Raw genomic sequence first — 13,440 nt, forward strand, 5'->3', positions numbered from 1 at the left:
CTTAATAAAATAGATGTTAATAGAAATGTTCATAAAAGAAGGAAAGATAAAGAATTTAAAGTGCTTTTTGAGGCAACTAATAGATCTTTATAGCATATTCCAATTCCCATTTTGGGGGGAAGCCCTACATGAAATAAAGACACTATATCATGTTCTCTATGTCTAATTATTATACACTCAGATTTTTGAATTTGGCAGATATTGCCAATTTTGCTGTAAAAGATGTCTCCCTTGATTCTTAAATCTGTTAAGGTTTGGATCTATGCTAACAACAGTTCTCAATGCTGGCTGCATGTGAATATCTCCTGAGCAGCTTTTAAATAAAACTGATGTTTACACTCCTCTACAGAGCCATTAAATCAGAATTTCTGAGGAGTGAGACTGGAGAAGCAGTATTTCTTAAGTATCCATATTAATTGAAGTAAAATACGCATACAGAAGAATGCAGTTACCGTAAATGTACAGCTTAAGGAATTATCATAAAATGAACACACCTGTGTTACCACCGCTCTGGTGAAGAGAGCATCACCAGAGTCCTAGAAACCCCACTCATGCTTCCTTCTAAGTAGGCATTAGTACTTTTTAAAAGTTCTTCAGCAGATTCTAGTGTATATTCAAGGATGAGAACCACTCTATTAACTGCTAATTGTTTTCTATACCAATGTCTTATTTTGATTGAGTTGTGAAGAGTGGGAAATAAATCGTTTTAAAATACATACTCTATGTTGATTACACAAACACGATCTTTTATCTTTAAAAGAACCATTTAGAATAGCTAGCATTACATCCTTTCCTACAAATGAGGAAGTAGAGGCTGAAACAGATGGTGTAATTTATGAAAGTGGTACCATTAAAGTGGGGCCACTGGAGTGTAAACCCCGGTCAGTGGTTAGTGGTTCCAAGTTCCAACAGAATCACACAGACTTAGGTTTGAATACCAAACTCTACCACTTCCTAAATGTGTAACCTGAGTCAACTGGTTCGGTTTTCTTATCAGTAAAATAGAGATCACAATGTGATCTAACTCATCTAATTGCTGCAAGGATTATATGCAAATAACTTGTCATAGTGCCTTGTAAGGATTATCATGGCCTGTATTAGTTTTATGTGAGTCCAGCCCCAACTTTTCCCACTATCCCAAGCTGCTGCTTCTAAAAAGCCAAAAGTTAAGGAGTCCAAGCCCATGACTTCTGGCCAGATCCTTAATACTGTGATTATTTGACTTAATTTCCATGAGGAGAAGGTGATCATAATATATGCACTACAGTGTGTCCCCAAATCCTGAAAACATGGAGGAATCAGGACACTTATTACGGCTTTTTCAGATTCACAATTAGAACAATTGATTTAAATTTAGAAGGACTTCATCTGAAAAGGTGCCCATATATTGAAGAAAAACATATTAAAATATTCATTAGACATGAAACTGACATGCCGTTTTATAATAAATTTATCCTACATTTCTTCCCTTTTTTGGAATGAAGGTGATAGATGGATAGATAGATAGATATCTAGTTAGCTAGATAGAAAGAAATATATATCTATATCATAGATAGGTAAGGAAATGAGGTTAGTTAAAACAAATGATGGGGATTTCCTCTCCTGGTCTCCTGAGACTGAGTTTAACAGCCCACTTAAGCTTTAGAAAGTCAAGAGATACTCTAGATGAGGGAAATAACATTACATCACTGTTCTCCTGCAGGTTTGCAAACAAAAGCTGGATACAGCAAATTATGTAAGTCTGAGCCAGATACCTTTGCCTAACCAAATTACAATGTTGGGGAATTCCCACTACAGTTCTGGGGTTTGCTTTGTGAATCAGCTACTTCCAAATTACCTCACTCGATTTACTCTCACTGCTAACCATGTCTCTCTTCTAGGAAAAAAGAAAAGAGAAAAAAGAGGAAGAAATGAGAGTGGTGAGTGATCGTATATGATATATTCTTACCCCCTACTTTGTAATGTAATGTAATGTAATGATAACGATGAACAGCTTCCTTAAAAATTTCACCAGTTGGGCTTCCCAGGTGGCGCAGTGGTTGAGAGTCCGCCTGCCAATGCAGTAGAGACAGGTCGTGCCCCGGTCCGGGAGGATCCCACATGCCGTGGAGCGGCTGCGCCCGTGAGCCATGGCCGCCGAGCCTGCGCCTCCGGAGCCTGTGCTCCGTAACGGGAGAGGCCACAGCGGTGAGAGGCCCGCGTACCGCAAAAAAAAAAAAAAAAAAAAAAAATTTCACCAGTTACATCAGGCTTGTGCTCTAGGAATTTCATAATTAAAACAATATATTGATGGAGAGAGCTGTGGCTAGTGATCAGCAGAGCTGTTTTAGACCTGACTCTGACATTGAAAAGTCGGTCAAGCCCTTTAAGCTTTGGCTGCCTTATGTGTAAAATTTTTGTTACCTCAGTTTCCCCACGTGATTTGACTTTGGAAGGATGAAGACAAAAGCTGAGATGTCACAGGACTTTAATGTTGTTATTTGGGGTGTTGTTGTTTACCTGTTTGTCTTCAAAGCTTTAGGTTTATATCTATATTAAAGCAGGAATTTCCTAGACAAGGCAATCTGAGACTGGCCAGGTAATCACAAATTCACTGTAATATTTCAGTATCAGTACTTTTTTTTTTTTTTTTTTTTTTTGCCGTACATGGGCCTCTCACTGTTGAGGCCTCTCCTGTTGCGGAGCACAGGCTCCGGATGCGCAAGCTCAAGTGGCCATGGCTCACGAAAGCAGCCGCTCCGTGGCATGTGGGATCTTCCCGGACCGGGGCATGAACCCGTGTCCCCTGCATCGGCAGGCGGACTGTCAACCACTGCGCCACCAGGGAAGCCCAGTATCAGTACATTTTAAGGGCGGTGATATCCAAAGAGCTTTCAGCAAGTTTCAACTCTGACTCGTTTTCCCTGAACTTACTCACTTTTCCTGTGCTTAAATTTTTATTACTTTAATCGATTAAATCCTAGGTTTAACATCAAGTATTTACTCTTAATATTATATATTATTAAATAATATTTGTTTAAATATAGATGAAAGTCTCAAGAGCAACTGAAAAAAACTTTATCAAATAGGAGTTCATGGGACTAATAAAAAGTTTCCATTTGAACCATTTTATCATATTTTCAGAACACAACTAAGTTGTACTAAACTATGACAGAATTCCTCTTGAGAGGAATTTATGTCAAGGATAACGATGGATGAAAAGAATAAGAACAGAGATCTAAAAGCTCTTTGGAAAGGATTGATTGGTTTTCAAATGTAAGCTGTTAGTATATAGTTGCTACTATTTGAGAAGTATAATTTGACTAATTCCAGGTAAAAATATGTAATAAATGATAAAGGTCTTAGCATTATAACAAAGTTTGCAATCAATTTAGTAAATATAATTTATTACAGTAACCCTTTTAGGCATAACTTAAGGTTTAACCTTGCTCTGTTTTGGTAGACTTAAGTTACTAGGGTATACATCCTCAAACTGAGTAAACTTTGTCAACTGAAAAAAATGCACAACCTAAAAGTTGAGAATTATGTTTTATTTGGTGGGCAAAACTGAGGACTTAAACCCGGGATGCAGCCTCTTAGATAGCTCTGAAGGGCTGCTACAGAGAGGTAAGGGAGAAGCCAGGATATATAGGAGTTTTTGCAACAAAGACCGGGTAGTCGGAACTTCAAGATTACTGGTAATGAAAGAAAACCAGATATCTCAAGTTAATGAATTTAGCACTTTTTGTTGTACGGGAAGATGCAAGAGTCTGGGCTCATTGAAAGCATTCATTTGATACGCACCTTAGCTATCTAGGGCCAGTATCTTGTTCTTTCCTATCCTGGGTCCCCTCAGGGTGCATCGTTGGGGGTGGCTACAGTGGCTTGATGGCTGCAACATCCTTTGTTTACTGATATGGCAGACAACATTGTTCATTCACAAGGTGAAGTTGATGGTGAGCCATTGAAAATCAGACGATTACACTATTCTTTGGAGTTACAAAATCTATCATCAGTCATACAAATCAGTGTTTACCAATGTTAGTTTCTCATAATGTTCGTCTAAAGAAGGCTTTCTCAACTGTGGCACTGTTAACATTTGGGGCTAGATAATTATTTGTTGTAGAGGGTTGTCCTCTGCATTGTATGAGGTTTAGCAGCATCCCAAAACTCTACCAACTGGATAACACACCCATTTGTGGCAATTAAAAGTCGCCAGACATTGCCAAATATTCCCTCAGGGGTAAAATGACCTCAGTTGAAAAACACTTTTCTAATGTTTCATCCCTCCTCAATGATTTTGTGAGGGGATTTATATGACAAATCCTGCAACCATATAACTCTCGCTTAAAGATTCACATTTAATATTAACATCCTAAAGATTCTGAAAAGTCTTATTGCAATGAAACCAATTTACTTTTGTTTAATTTAACATTTCCCAAATATTTTGACTACAGAATCATCTGTATCTCAGTAATTGCTATTATAAATTTCTGTACTTCGTTACAAAACACACTGGAAAATCCTGGTGAAATTGAATGTCTACACAAGAACTTGATTCACTTAGAAGAAATTCTTAAAGCTCCAGAGTTCTTATTAAATGTGTGATGTATTTATATACCTTTAAGTTAAAAAAATCATCGTTTAAATAATAATAACAGCCACAACATCAACCATAGTAAACTAAGTTTTGATAGCACATAATGGTTTACAGAAGTACTTAGCAGGTGTGAAATAATAGAAAATGCATATATTGGTCTCTGCCCCTGGGTCTGAGAAAATGTGGGTCTGACGCTAACTCCAGGAAGATAGTGTCAGAATTGAATTGAACGATAGGACAACCAGCAGTCACAGAGAACTGCTTGATGTATGGAAAACGGACACATCCAGTGTCAGGAGTGAAGTGTGATAATAGTGTGAGGGTAGAAGAGAAACACACAGGAAATGTTTTTTCCTTCTACAGCAGGCATTTGCTATTTCCTTTTCAAGACACAGCTATTAGTATCATTCTTGTTTCACAAGTTAAGAAATAGTCTTAAGAATGTGGAGTGACTTGCCCAGGGTCTTACAACTTCAAGATGGAGAGGAGAAAATCAAACCATATTATCAGATTCCACTCTTTTGGTTTCCTCCGCACTCATCATAGTATACATTGTAGAGGTAGTAATTTCATCATATTGCTACCCCTCTCTCACTGGGTACCAGCCATGCAATTCAGTTGATTTCATATTCCCTTGCCTCATCTCCAAGGGTGAGTAGCTTCATCAAATCAGTTTGAACCCATCCCATATTCACAATGACTGGTTCAGTGCCTGAAATATGTAGAATATAGCATTTGAATGCTTCTTTTAGGAGTCCACAGTTAACCTAAGTTGGTCTTGTTAAAGAAGGGTCTAGGACTTTAGCAAAATTTAGGGGAAGGAAAGTTTTGTGGTTAGGTCGAGCAGATGGTCAGGTGAATAGATGTGAGGACTTAGACTGCTGGAGCTTTTTTTTTTTGTTGCCATGTGGCAATCTCACCTGCATAGAAAGGCAACATTTGGAGGGCAGAACCAGAAATTCCAGAGTAAAGGATACAGAAACCCCATCCGAACTGCCTAAAGCCAGATCTACCATTGGATGTTTTCAGTCATCCAAGTCAACAAGTGTTTTGCCCACTAGTGTTTGGGTTTTCTGTCAGTAGCAATAGAAACTATTCTTAGTAATACACCTGAAATGGAAATAGTAATAAATGGCATGTCATTTCAAAAATTATCAGTAGAAAAAAGATAATATTTGATCTCAAATTGTTTCATAAATTTAAAATCATCATGTATTTATATTACAACTCCTAACTTAGATGGGTTTAAACTAGATTGCTGTTAATCACAAACTCTAAAACAGAATGAAAACAAATTCCAGGTGATATGGTTAGATGTGATTAGTATGATAAATCTGAAGGAATGCTACAGACAACCAGCTAACTGCCAGATGTTAAAAAAAAAAAAAAAGTCTGGAGAAAATGGCATGGATGTAGCTTCTAAAAGGAGAAAAGTCAGAGTGAACAAAGAAGTTAGTATGTAATGCAGTGTAATGGTATTTAGGAAATTCATCTGAAGCAGTAAGAAAAATAAGATATCGGTTGCATTAGTTTTGACAACATAGATGAATGCTCCTGCTTAATTATTTAATTTACTGTGGAGAAGTTGGAACTGAGGAAAAGATTAAAATCAGTCCAAATATTTTTCTTCAAAAATAGATTCTTATAAGAATTGTTTCTCTTTCAATTCCATATCTAAGCTTGAGTTCAGGCAAGAGAAATATTTCTTTATTATTTCTGCACCTAAAAATTATTCTACTTTGGCTAACTTTCTGTTCTTTGACGTTCAGACACATTCATCATAGTGGATAACAAAGAATGCTTCTTTAAATATTGTCACATGCCAGTACCATTCAAAAAAATGCCCAAGGTGTCACCAACTGAATCCCAGATAAATTGCTGACTCTTATCCTGGGAAAGCTATGAAATAATAGCTACCAGTAGCTACTGCTTAGGACACTAAAAGTGAGTTGTTAACAATTCTGAACTCATCTTTATTGTATTAGGTACTAGTTTTCATTTACAAGGGAAAAAAAAGGAAAAAAAATAAAACAGTTTCTAGTAACAGGGAAGAGGATTATTGACATGGCCACTTTCTAAAGGAGTCTCAAAAAGAAGGTATTTCTGGATGCACAATACATATAAAAACCACAACAGCAGTAAGTTGGGGATCTTTATTGTACACCCTGCTGTGCCAACAATATGACACAAATACTCTCCACAAGCCTACTTTTAATGTGCTATGAAAAAAATAGTTTCCTTACCCTTTACTTTGTAATTTTTTGCTACCTAATTGATCTACTTCCTCATAGTTTCAGTTACCTCATAACTTTGGCAAAGTCCATCATGTCTTTCCAACTGATTTCTATAATATTTAACTTTTGTTCCTGCTGCTAAATGACTCATTCCCCTAGAATTTCCTAGTTCAAGAGAATCTCGCTGACTGAGCTCATCTTTTGTGAGTCAGGCCACATCACAGTTTCCTCATCAGCTTTTGGTTTGACTGCCCTTGAGTGTAGTTGGGGATGACAAGAAGGTGGAAAACTGTGCAGTAAGATTTTTGTGAGGCAGCTTATCCTGGTAAGGAATGTATCCATGGAGAACAAAGTACTTGTCTAATACAGTTGAGCTCTTGCTAAGCAGTAGAGCAAACTTCCTATATCCTCCCCAACACAACTGCAAAGTTGCCTCTACCTAACGCATTCCATCTGTCACGCGCATTGTACATACACCCACATCTTGCAAATAGAATACTGTTAATCTTGTGTGAATTCCATTTCCTGCCTCTAGAGGCGATGTCTAAAGGTCCTATCAAAAATGGCTTAGTGATCTTGGAGTCTACTGGGTAATTGTCATGACCATTGATCTGAAGCTAGACTATGAATTCTGGTTGTGATATTTAATATCTGGGCAATTGTGTTAAACTCTTCGTTTCTCTGTCTCTTAATCTACAAAATGAGTATGCTTCTCACCTACCCTATAAGATTTGGGGGAGGATTAAGCGGATCAATATATCTAAAGTGCTTCAGAGAGCACTTGGAACATGGGATGTTAGCTATTATTTTAAAAAGCACTATTGAAATACATTCAGTTTTTATTTGTCTCCTCTCTGCATCTGTAAATTGTATACTTAAATACCACTAAAACACTAATATAAAATAACAGTAAAAACCTAGAACTGTCATAACAGATAACTTTGATAAAGGAGAGAAATGAGAAGAAACCTTTACTTCTAAGGACCTGGAACTATGTACTGTTCATTTGTTCTGGTCCTGAACAAATATTTCATTTTCTAGGATGGTTCACTAACTTTGAAACGTGTGGCTCCCAAGGTTGGCACTATAGGCCATTTATTTTTGGATGGTAAGACATTAACAAGCTGAGTAAATAAGAATGACACCCTCTATATTTTATGATCATCCTTTAGTATAATTTAAGTATTAGTGATAAATAGAGCATTCAATCTTATAATCACTTAGACATTTCCATAAATGCTCCAAAATTAGGTTGTGTGTGCGTGTGTGTGTGTGTGTGTGTGTGTGTTCAGTCAAAGAGAAAACACAATAGCATTCAATGGTTATAGCTTATTCATGTCGACATGGTAAGGCCTGTTGGTTTGCCCCAACTGATGTGAGGTCAGATAACTACACTTTTCATTAAAGTAAGAACAATATAGAAGAATGCACAACACTTGCTTATAGGTCTCCTATGGATACAAATGCAATTATTAGAAGGTCAACTTGACCACAGATATCATTCCTACTGGTTTCCTGAGAAGTAAAACCTACATGCAAAGGTAACAGCACCTTGGCTTTTCTCTGCCCCATCTGATACTAAATGTTGCCAAGATTCACGAAGGTTCTAAGGGTTCACGTGCGATGCAACCATTTGACTTCACTTATAGTTTCATGAAGCATTGAAGGCCCAGACAGAAAGCAGTTGGCTTACCGCTCTCCCCATGCCCCACAAAAGGGCATCTTTATTTCTATTACATTCCATATCTTTGGACTGTCCTTCACCAGAATTAAGAATTTATTCTTTTAAGCTATGGTAGTGTCAGGGATGGATGGAAGCAAAGATACAAAAAACACCTGGATTATAGTCTACACATCTGATGCTCAAGTATACCCAAACAAGACTTAGATTTTCCCCATTCCTTTTTTACTGTATGTCTCAATAAAGATGCCAAGTGTAAAAACAAAGGCACCTCTAGTGCATTAAAGGCATTAAATAGTCATCCAATGCTAATCCTTCCTTTTTGACTACTGATCAAGACTATTTTATGGGAAAATGATAAAGATATCCACCATACTTGTTAATAAAAATTCACCAACATGAAATAGATTGAGGAGCAGAAAATTAAAGCTGGACCCACTCAGTCTGTACTGAGAATACCTGACATGAGAATACAGTCTCAGTGACCTTTTCACTATCTCTGCTGAATTGACTTCGAATGGTTCCTTTCATCCCCATGTAGGAATGAACAAACCACCTCCTGTGGAGGCTGAGACTTACATGAGGTCTCTCCCTTGCTAAGATCCTTGCTCAAAAGAAAGGTCATGAAAGCTGCATACTGATCACATTCTAAACCTTTTCACCCAGGCCCCAGTGGAAGCCTGGATTAATGAGACTGATAAACTCTGATTTACCCATATGACAGTTAGAGAAAAACACCCCATGGTGACCATTAAAGGCCAATAGGAGAGCCCACGGCAGCCCTCAGCTCTCTTAACTGGCTATTGTACCAAAGACAATTTTGAATCCAATAGCCAATGTCAAGTGTGCAAACCCTCCTTTCTTTCTCTTTCCTGGAGTGAGAAGGGGACACCATCAAAAAGGTCAAAATTTCCAGAACAAAGTGATATGTCAAAGGTTACTGGAATATTATGCTTATCAAACTTATTATTGGTAAAGTATTTTTATCCATACCCTCATTGGGACAATTTCATGTTCAAGTGATCCATTTATGTTACACTGTTATCTCTAATGTTTCCCTTTAGTTCTTCAAGTTGGGTGAAAATGGCAGTCAGTCATAAAATGTTCAAAATATTTGGGGCAAAGAAAAATTCCACTTTGACAGAAACCCAAACAATAGATGTATGTTGTTTGTTCATAATGAGAAACATATTTGACATATGAGAAAAATGGCTCCCCAAAGATGTCCATGTCCTAATTCCTAGAATCTGTGACTATGTCACCTGACATGGCAAAAGGGACCTTACAGATGTGACTAAGTTAAGAATCTTTTTTCTTTAATAAATTTATTTATTTATTTGTTTTTGGCTGCGTTAGGTCTTCATTGCTGCGTGCGGGCTTTCTCTAGTTGCTGCGAGCGGGGACTACTCGCTACTCTGTTGTGGTGCACGGGCTTCTCATTGCAGTGGCTTCTGTTGTTGCAGAGCACGGGCTCTAGGCGCGCGGGCTTCAGTAGTTGTGTCACACAGCCTCTGTAGTTGTGGCTCACAGGCTCAGTAGTTGTGGTGCATGGGCTTAGTTGCTCCGCGGTATGTAGGATCTTCCTGGACCAGGGCTTGAACCCATGTCCCCTGCACTGGGAGGCAGATTCTTAACCACTGCGCCACCAGGGAAGTCCCAGTTAAGAATCTTGAGATGGGGAGATTAACTTGGATTTACTGCATGACACTGATATAATCACAAACTCAGGCCTTATAAGTGAAAAAGGGTAGCAGAAGAGTCAGAGTCAAGGGAGGAGATGTGACAACCGAAGAGAAGCTGGGAGTGATGCTAATGCTGGCTTTCAAGATGGAGCCAAGGAATAAGAGCAGCCTCTAGAAGCTGGAAAAGGCAAGGCCAGGAATTCTCCCCTACAGCCTCCAGAAGGAATGCAGCTCTGCCAACACCTTGATTGGTCTTGATTGTAGACCAGTGAGACCCCTTTGGACTTCTGACATCTAGAACTACAAATTAATACGTTTTTTCCAGTTTTAATCCACTAAATTTGTGGTGATTTGGTACAGCAGCCGTAAGAATCTAATACATTGTGTAATAACTTTATTATTAAATCCTTGTAAAGAATCTATGGGACAATATATAAAAACAACCTAATTTATTGCCCATTGTTAAAATGATAATTAACAAATCTTAATTGACCACCTCTTACTTTTCAAAGAACTAGGCCACCTTTAAACTCAGTGAAGACCCATGACTAAAAAATTATTTCCTACTTATATCCAACCTGATCCATGTTATCCGCCTTAAAAGTATTTGCAAATTTACCATTTTTTTAAAAATCTAGTGATCTAAAGTTAAGCTTTCTATATTTAATATGCTCCCTAGTACATTGTTGGCAATCAATAAAACAGTATTAAAAAATGAAAGCTAGTGTCTAAATTGGTGTTTTATTTTGAGATAGGCTATACAGATCTTCTAATCCTTTGTGGTTTCTAAGAACTGAAACTAGTAAATTCACAGTTAAAAAAGAGTTAGGTGACTTTTTAAATTCCTCAGAATTGAGTGAGTTATTTAAAATATGCACTGGGCATAAACAAAATGACCAAATAATTATGCTTGTATTTTTATTTTAAAAGAATCTAATAAGAATGAAATGTTTCATTATTGCATCAAACTTAGGAAATTTCAAATATTGCTTTTAAATATCATGTATATGAACTCAGAAATGTAATCAGTTAATTATCACTAGTTTATATAAAAAAAGAAGCTTTGATATTTTTATCAGGAGAGACAATGCTTTTAATTCCCTTGCATTTGTTCAAGAAAAAGTCTAACCTCAGACTACATCTGTGCATTTAGAGATAACAATAATATTCTTCCTAACATCAAGGGCAAAAGCAAATATGGGAAGCTTCAGATGGATACGGAATCTATAAATTTACACACTTTCATGGGGGATTAGCATGGGAATAAAGAATGCTTTTTTTCAATATTATAAGAGTTTTGACTAAGAGGGTCAGTAAATCTTTCCTAAAACTTGGAATAATTATTTGGAAAATTTTAGTATGAGAAACGTCCAGAAAAAGAATAATTTGGTTGCAGCCAGAGTATTTGGCCTGGGTCCCATTTGTAACTAAACGCAACCTAGTAAATGTCACACTTTCACAAACTACCTTCAGCACTACAAGTGAAGTCCTAGTTGCCTATTTAATTGAGGCAAAATCTGACAAGAATAAATTTTTTTTAACTCAAGTATATGTGCCTAGAGTAAAACATTGGTTACTTCTAGGAAATTTGTGTTTATTTTACATGGTTTCAGATTACAAAACATAATACATAAAAATACACACAATTATGATCATAAAGGAGATATTGTTTTGAAATCTGTTTTTTCCACCTGCTTCCATATGTCAAACCTCCCTTAATGCCATTAATTTGTTTCTGAATACCTCACTGCTATGTCAAAAAGCATTCAATGAAAACATATCTCTCTTCATTTTACTGGGGAATTTTTGCTGACAGAAAAATATTTCACTTTAATAAGTTTAAGTAATCAATGATAACTTGGAAGTAAATAAATACACTTTGTACATAAAATATAATGCAGTGAAGATTTATTTTACTCACCTGAGGAAGAAGAGACCTGCTGGATGGTGGTGGGTGGTACTGGAGGGGTGTGAAGTGCTGCTGTTTCTTTTCTACATTATTTCCTCACCAGATTTTCTACCTTATTGGTCCCATGGTCATCTTGCGCCCCATCTACTTTTACAGATAGAGTTGTAGTGCAGAGAAACAACATGAAAGCAAATAAAGTTCAAAAATGAGAGCTCTTCAAAACTTGAAGAAGTAGCCTTGATGTGCAAGGGCCAAATAGGCATATACCTTCCCTTGATCAGGCTTTTGGGCAGAAGAACTCCAAGCAAAACATTGTTCTTTGGGCCCATCTGAACACGGGACATAATTTAAATTTGTTCCATGCAGCGTTCTCAGACCAGAACCCATTGTGTCAAGTAAACTATCTCTGTCTGAAACAATTATATTGAAATATTTCTTCTTATAGCACTTTTATTTTAGGAAGTTTGGGGATAAATTCCTTATTATTGAAAAAGCAGGGGTTGTCTGAAAAACGGTAAAGCTTTTCAAGTACTATTAGGAGAAAAAGTTATTAACTGAAGAGTCTTTATGTGAGGTAAGCATATTGCAAGTATAATTAGTTAGAGATATTACCAAAGGTATAGATCATGGGCTTCTCCCGCAGGAGCCATCCAGTTTAGAAAACAAGATGATAGTCAATCTATGTATAACAGCAACTGTGAGAAAAGTTATCTATGATATACATGAAGGAAATTTTGAGGGGCAATGCAGCCATTAGATAAAAACTTTAAAAGAAAATGTTCATAACCTTAGAACTAATAGTTCTACTTCAGAGAACTTATTTTAGAGATTAGAAATTTATGAACATATACGATTATTGCTGTGTTCTTTATAATAGTAAAAATTTTAAAATGATCTCTGTGTCTAAACAGTAAGGTATTTGTTAAGTAACTTAAGTACATCCATATACTGGGCTAATTCAAAGCCATTGAAACATATCTTAAATGATAGTTCACACATGAAAAATGCATTGATATGTTGCTAAGTTAAGACAAATCAGATCACGATATATTCAAATCAATCTCAATTTTGTAAAATATCTAAGTGTTGATTTATTCTTAGAGAGGTTTGAACAGAAATAAGCCAAATATTCACTGTAGTTTTCCCTGCTGTGAAATTTTGGGTGATTATGTCTTCTTTATTATTCTTTTCTGTATTCTATGATTTTTTTTCAACATATAACAATACTTCAATTTTTTTTTTTTTTTTAACAAATGAGACATTCGATTGGAAGTGGTTTTAAAGATTAGCCTAATGTAAGAGAAGAAATAGGCTCAGGTAGGAATTATGATTTGAAGTAAGTTAGGCATCAAGGT

The 13,440-nt window shown here is 36.6% G+C and overlaps 1 protein-coding gene across 39 annotated transcripts in view; it reads left to right on the plus strand.

Moving 5' to 3' along the window:
• LOC307193308 (uncharacterized protein) overlaps positions 1-13,440 on the plus strand; it is a 1,334,119-nt gene that overhangs the window by 1,044,177 nt on the left and 276,502 nt on the right. For 38 of the 39 annotated variants that reach the window (XM_079935107.1, XM_079935085.1, XM_079935089.1 and 35 more), the window contains one exon: positions 1,881-1,919. Coding sequence is in view for 23 of the 39 variants with exons in the window: in XM_079935085.1 (XP_079791211.1) it covers positions 1,911-1,919 (9 nt within the window). In the remaining 16 variants the exon portion in view is untranslated. Of the gene's footprint in view, positions 1-1,702; positions 1,736-1,880; positions 1,920-13,440 lie in introns of all 39 variants that reach the window. The other variant, XM_079935081.1, reaches the window with a different exon arrangement.

This window comes from Stenella coeruleoalba (genome assembly GCF_951394435.1).
Source record: "Stenella coeruleoalba genome assembly, chromosome: 10".
NCBI lineage: Eukaryota > Metazoa > Chordata > Mammalia > Artiodactyla > Delphinidae > Stenella > Stenella coeruleoalba.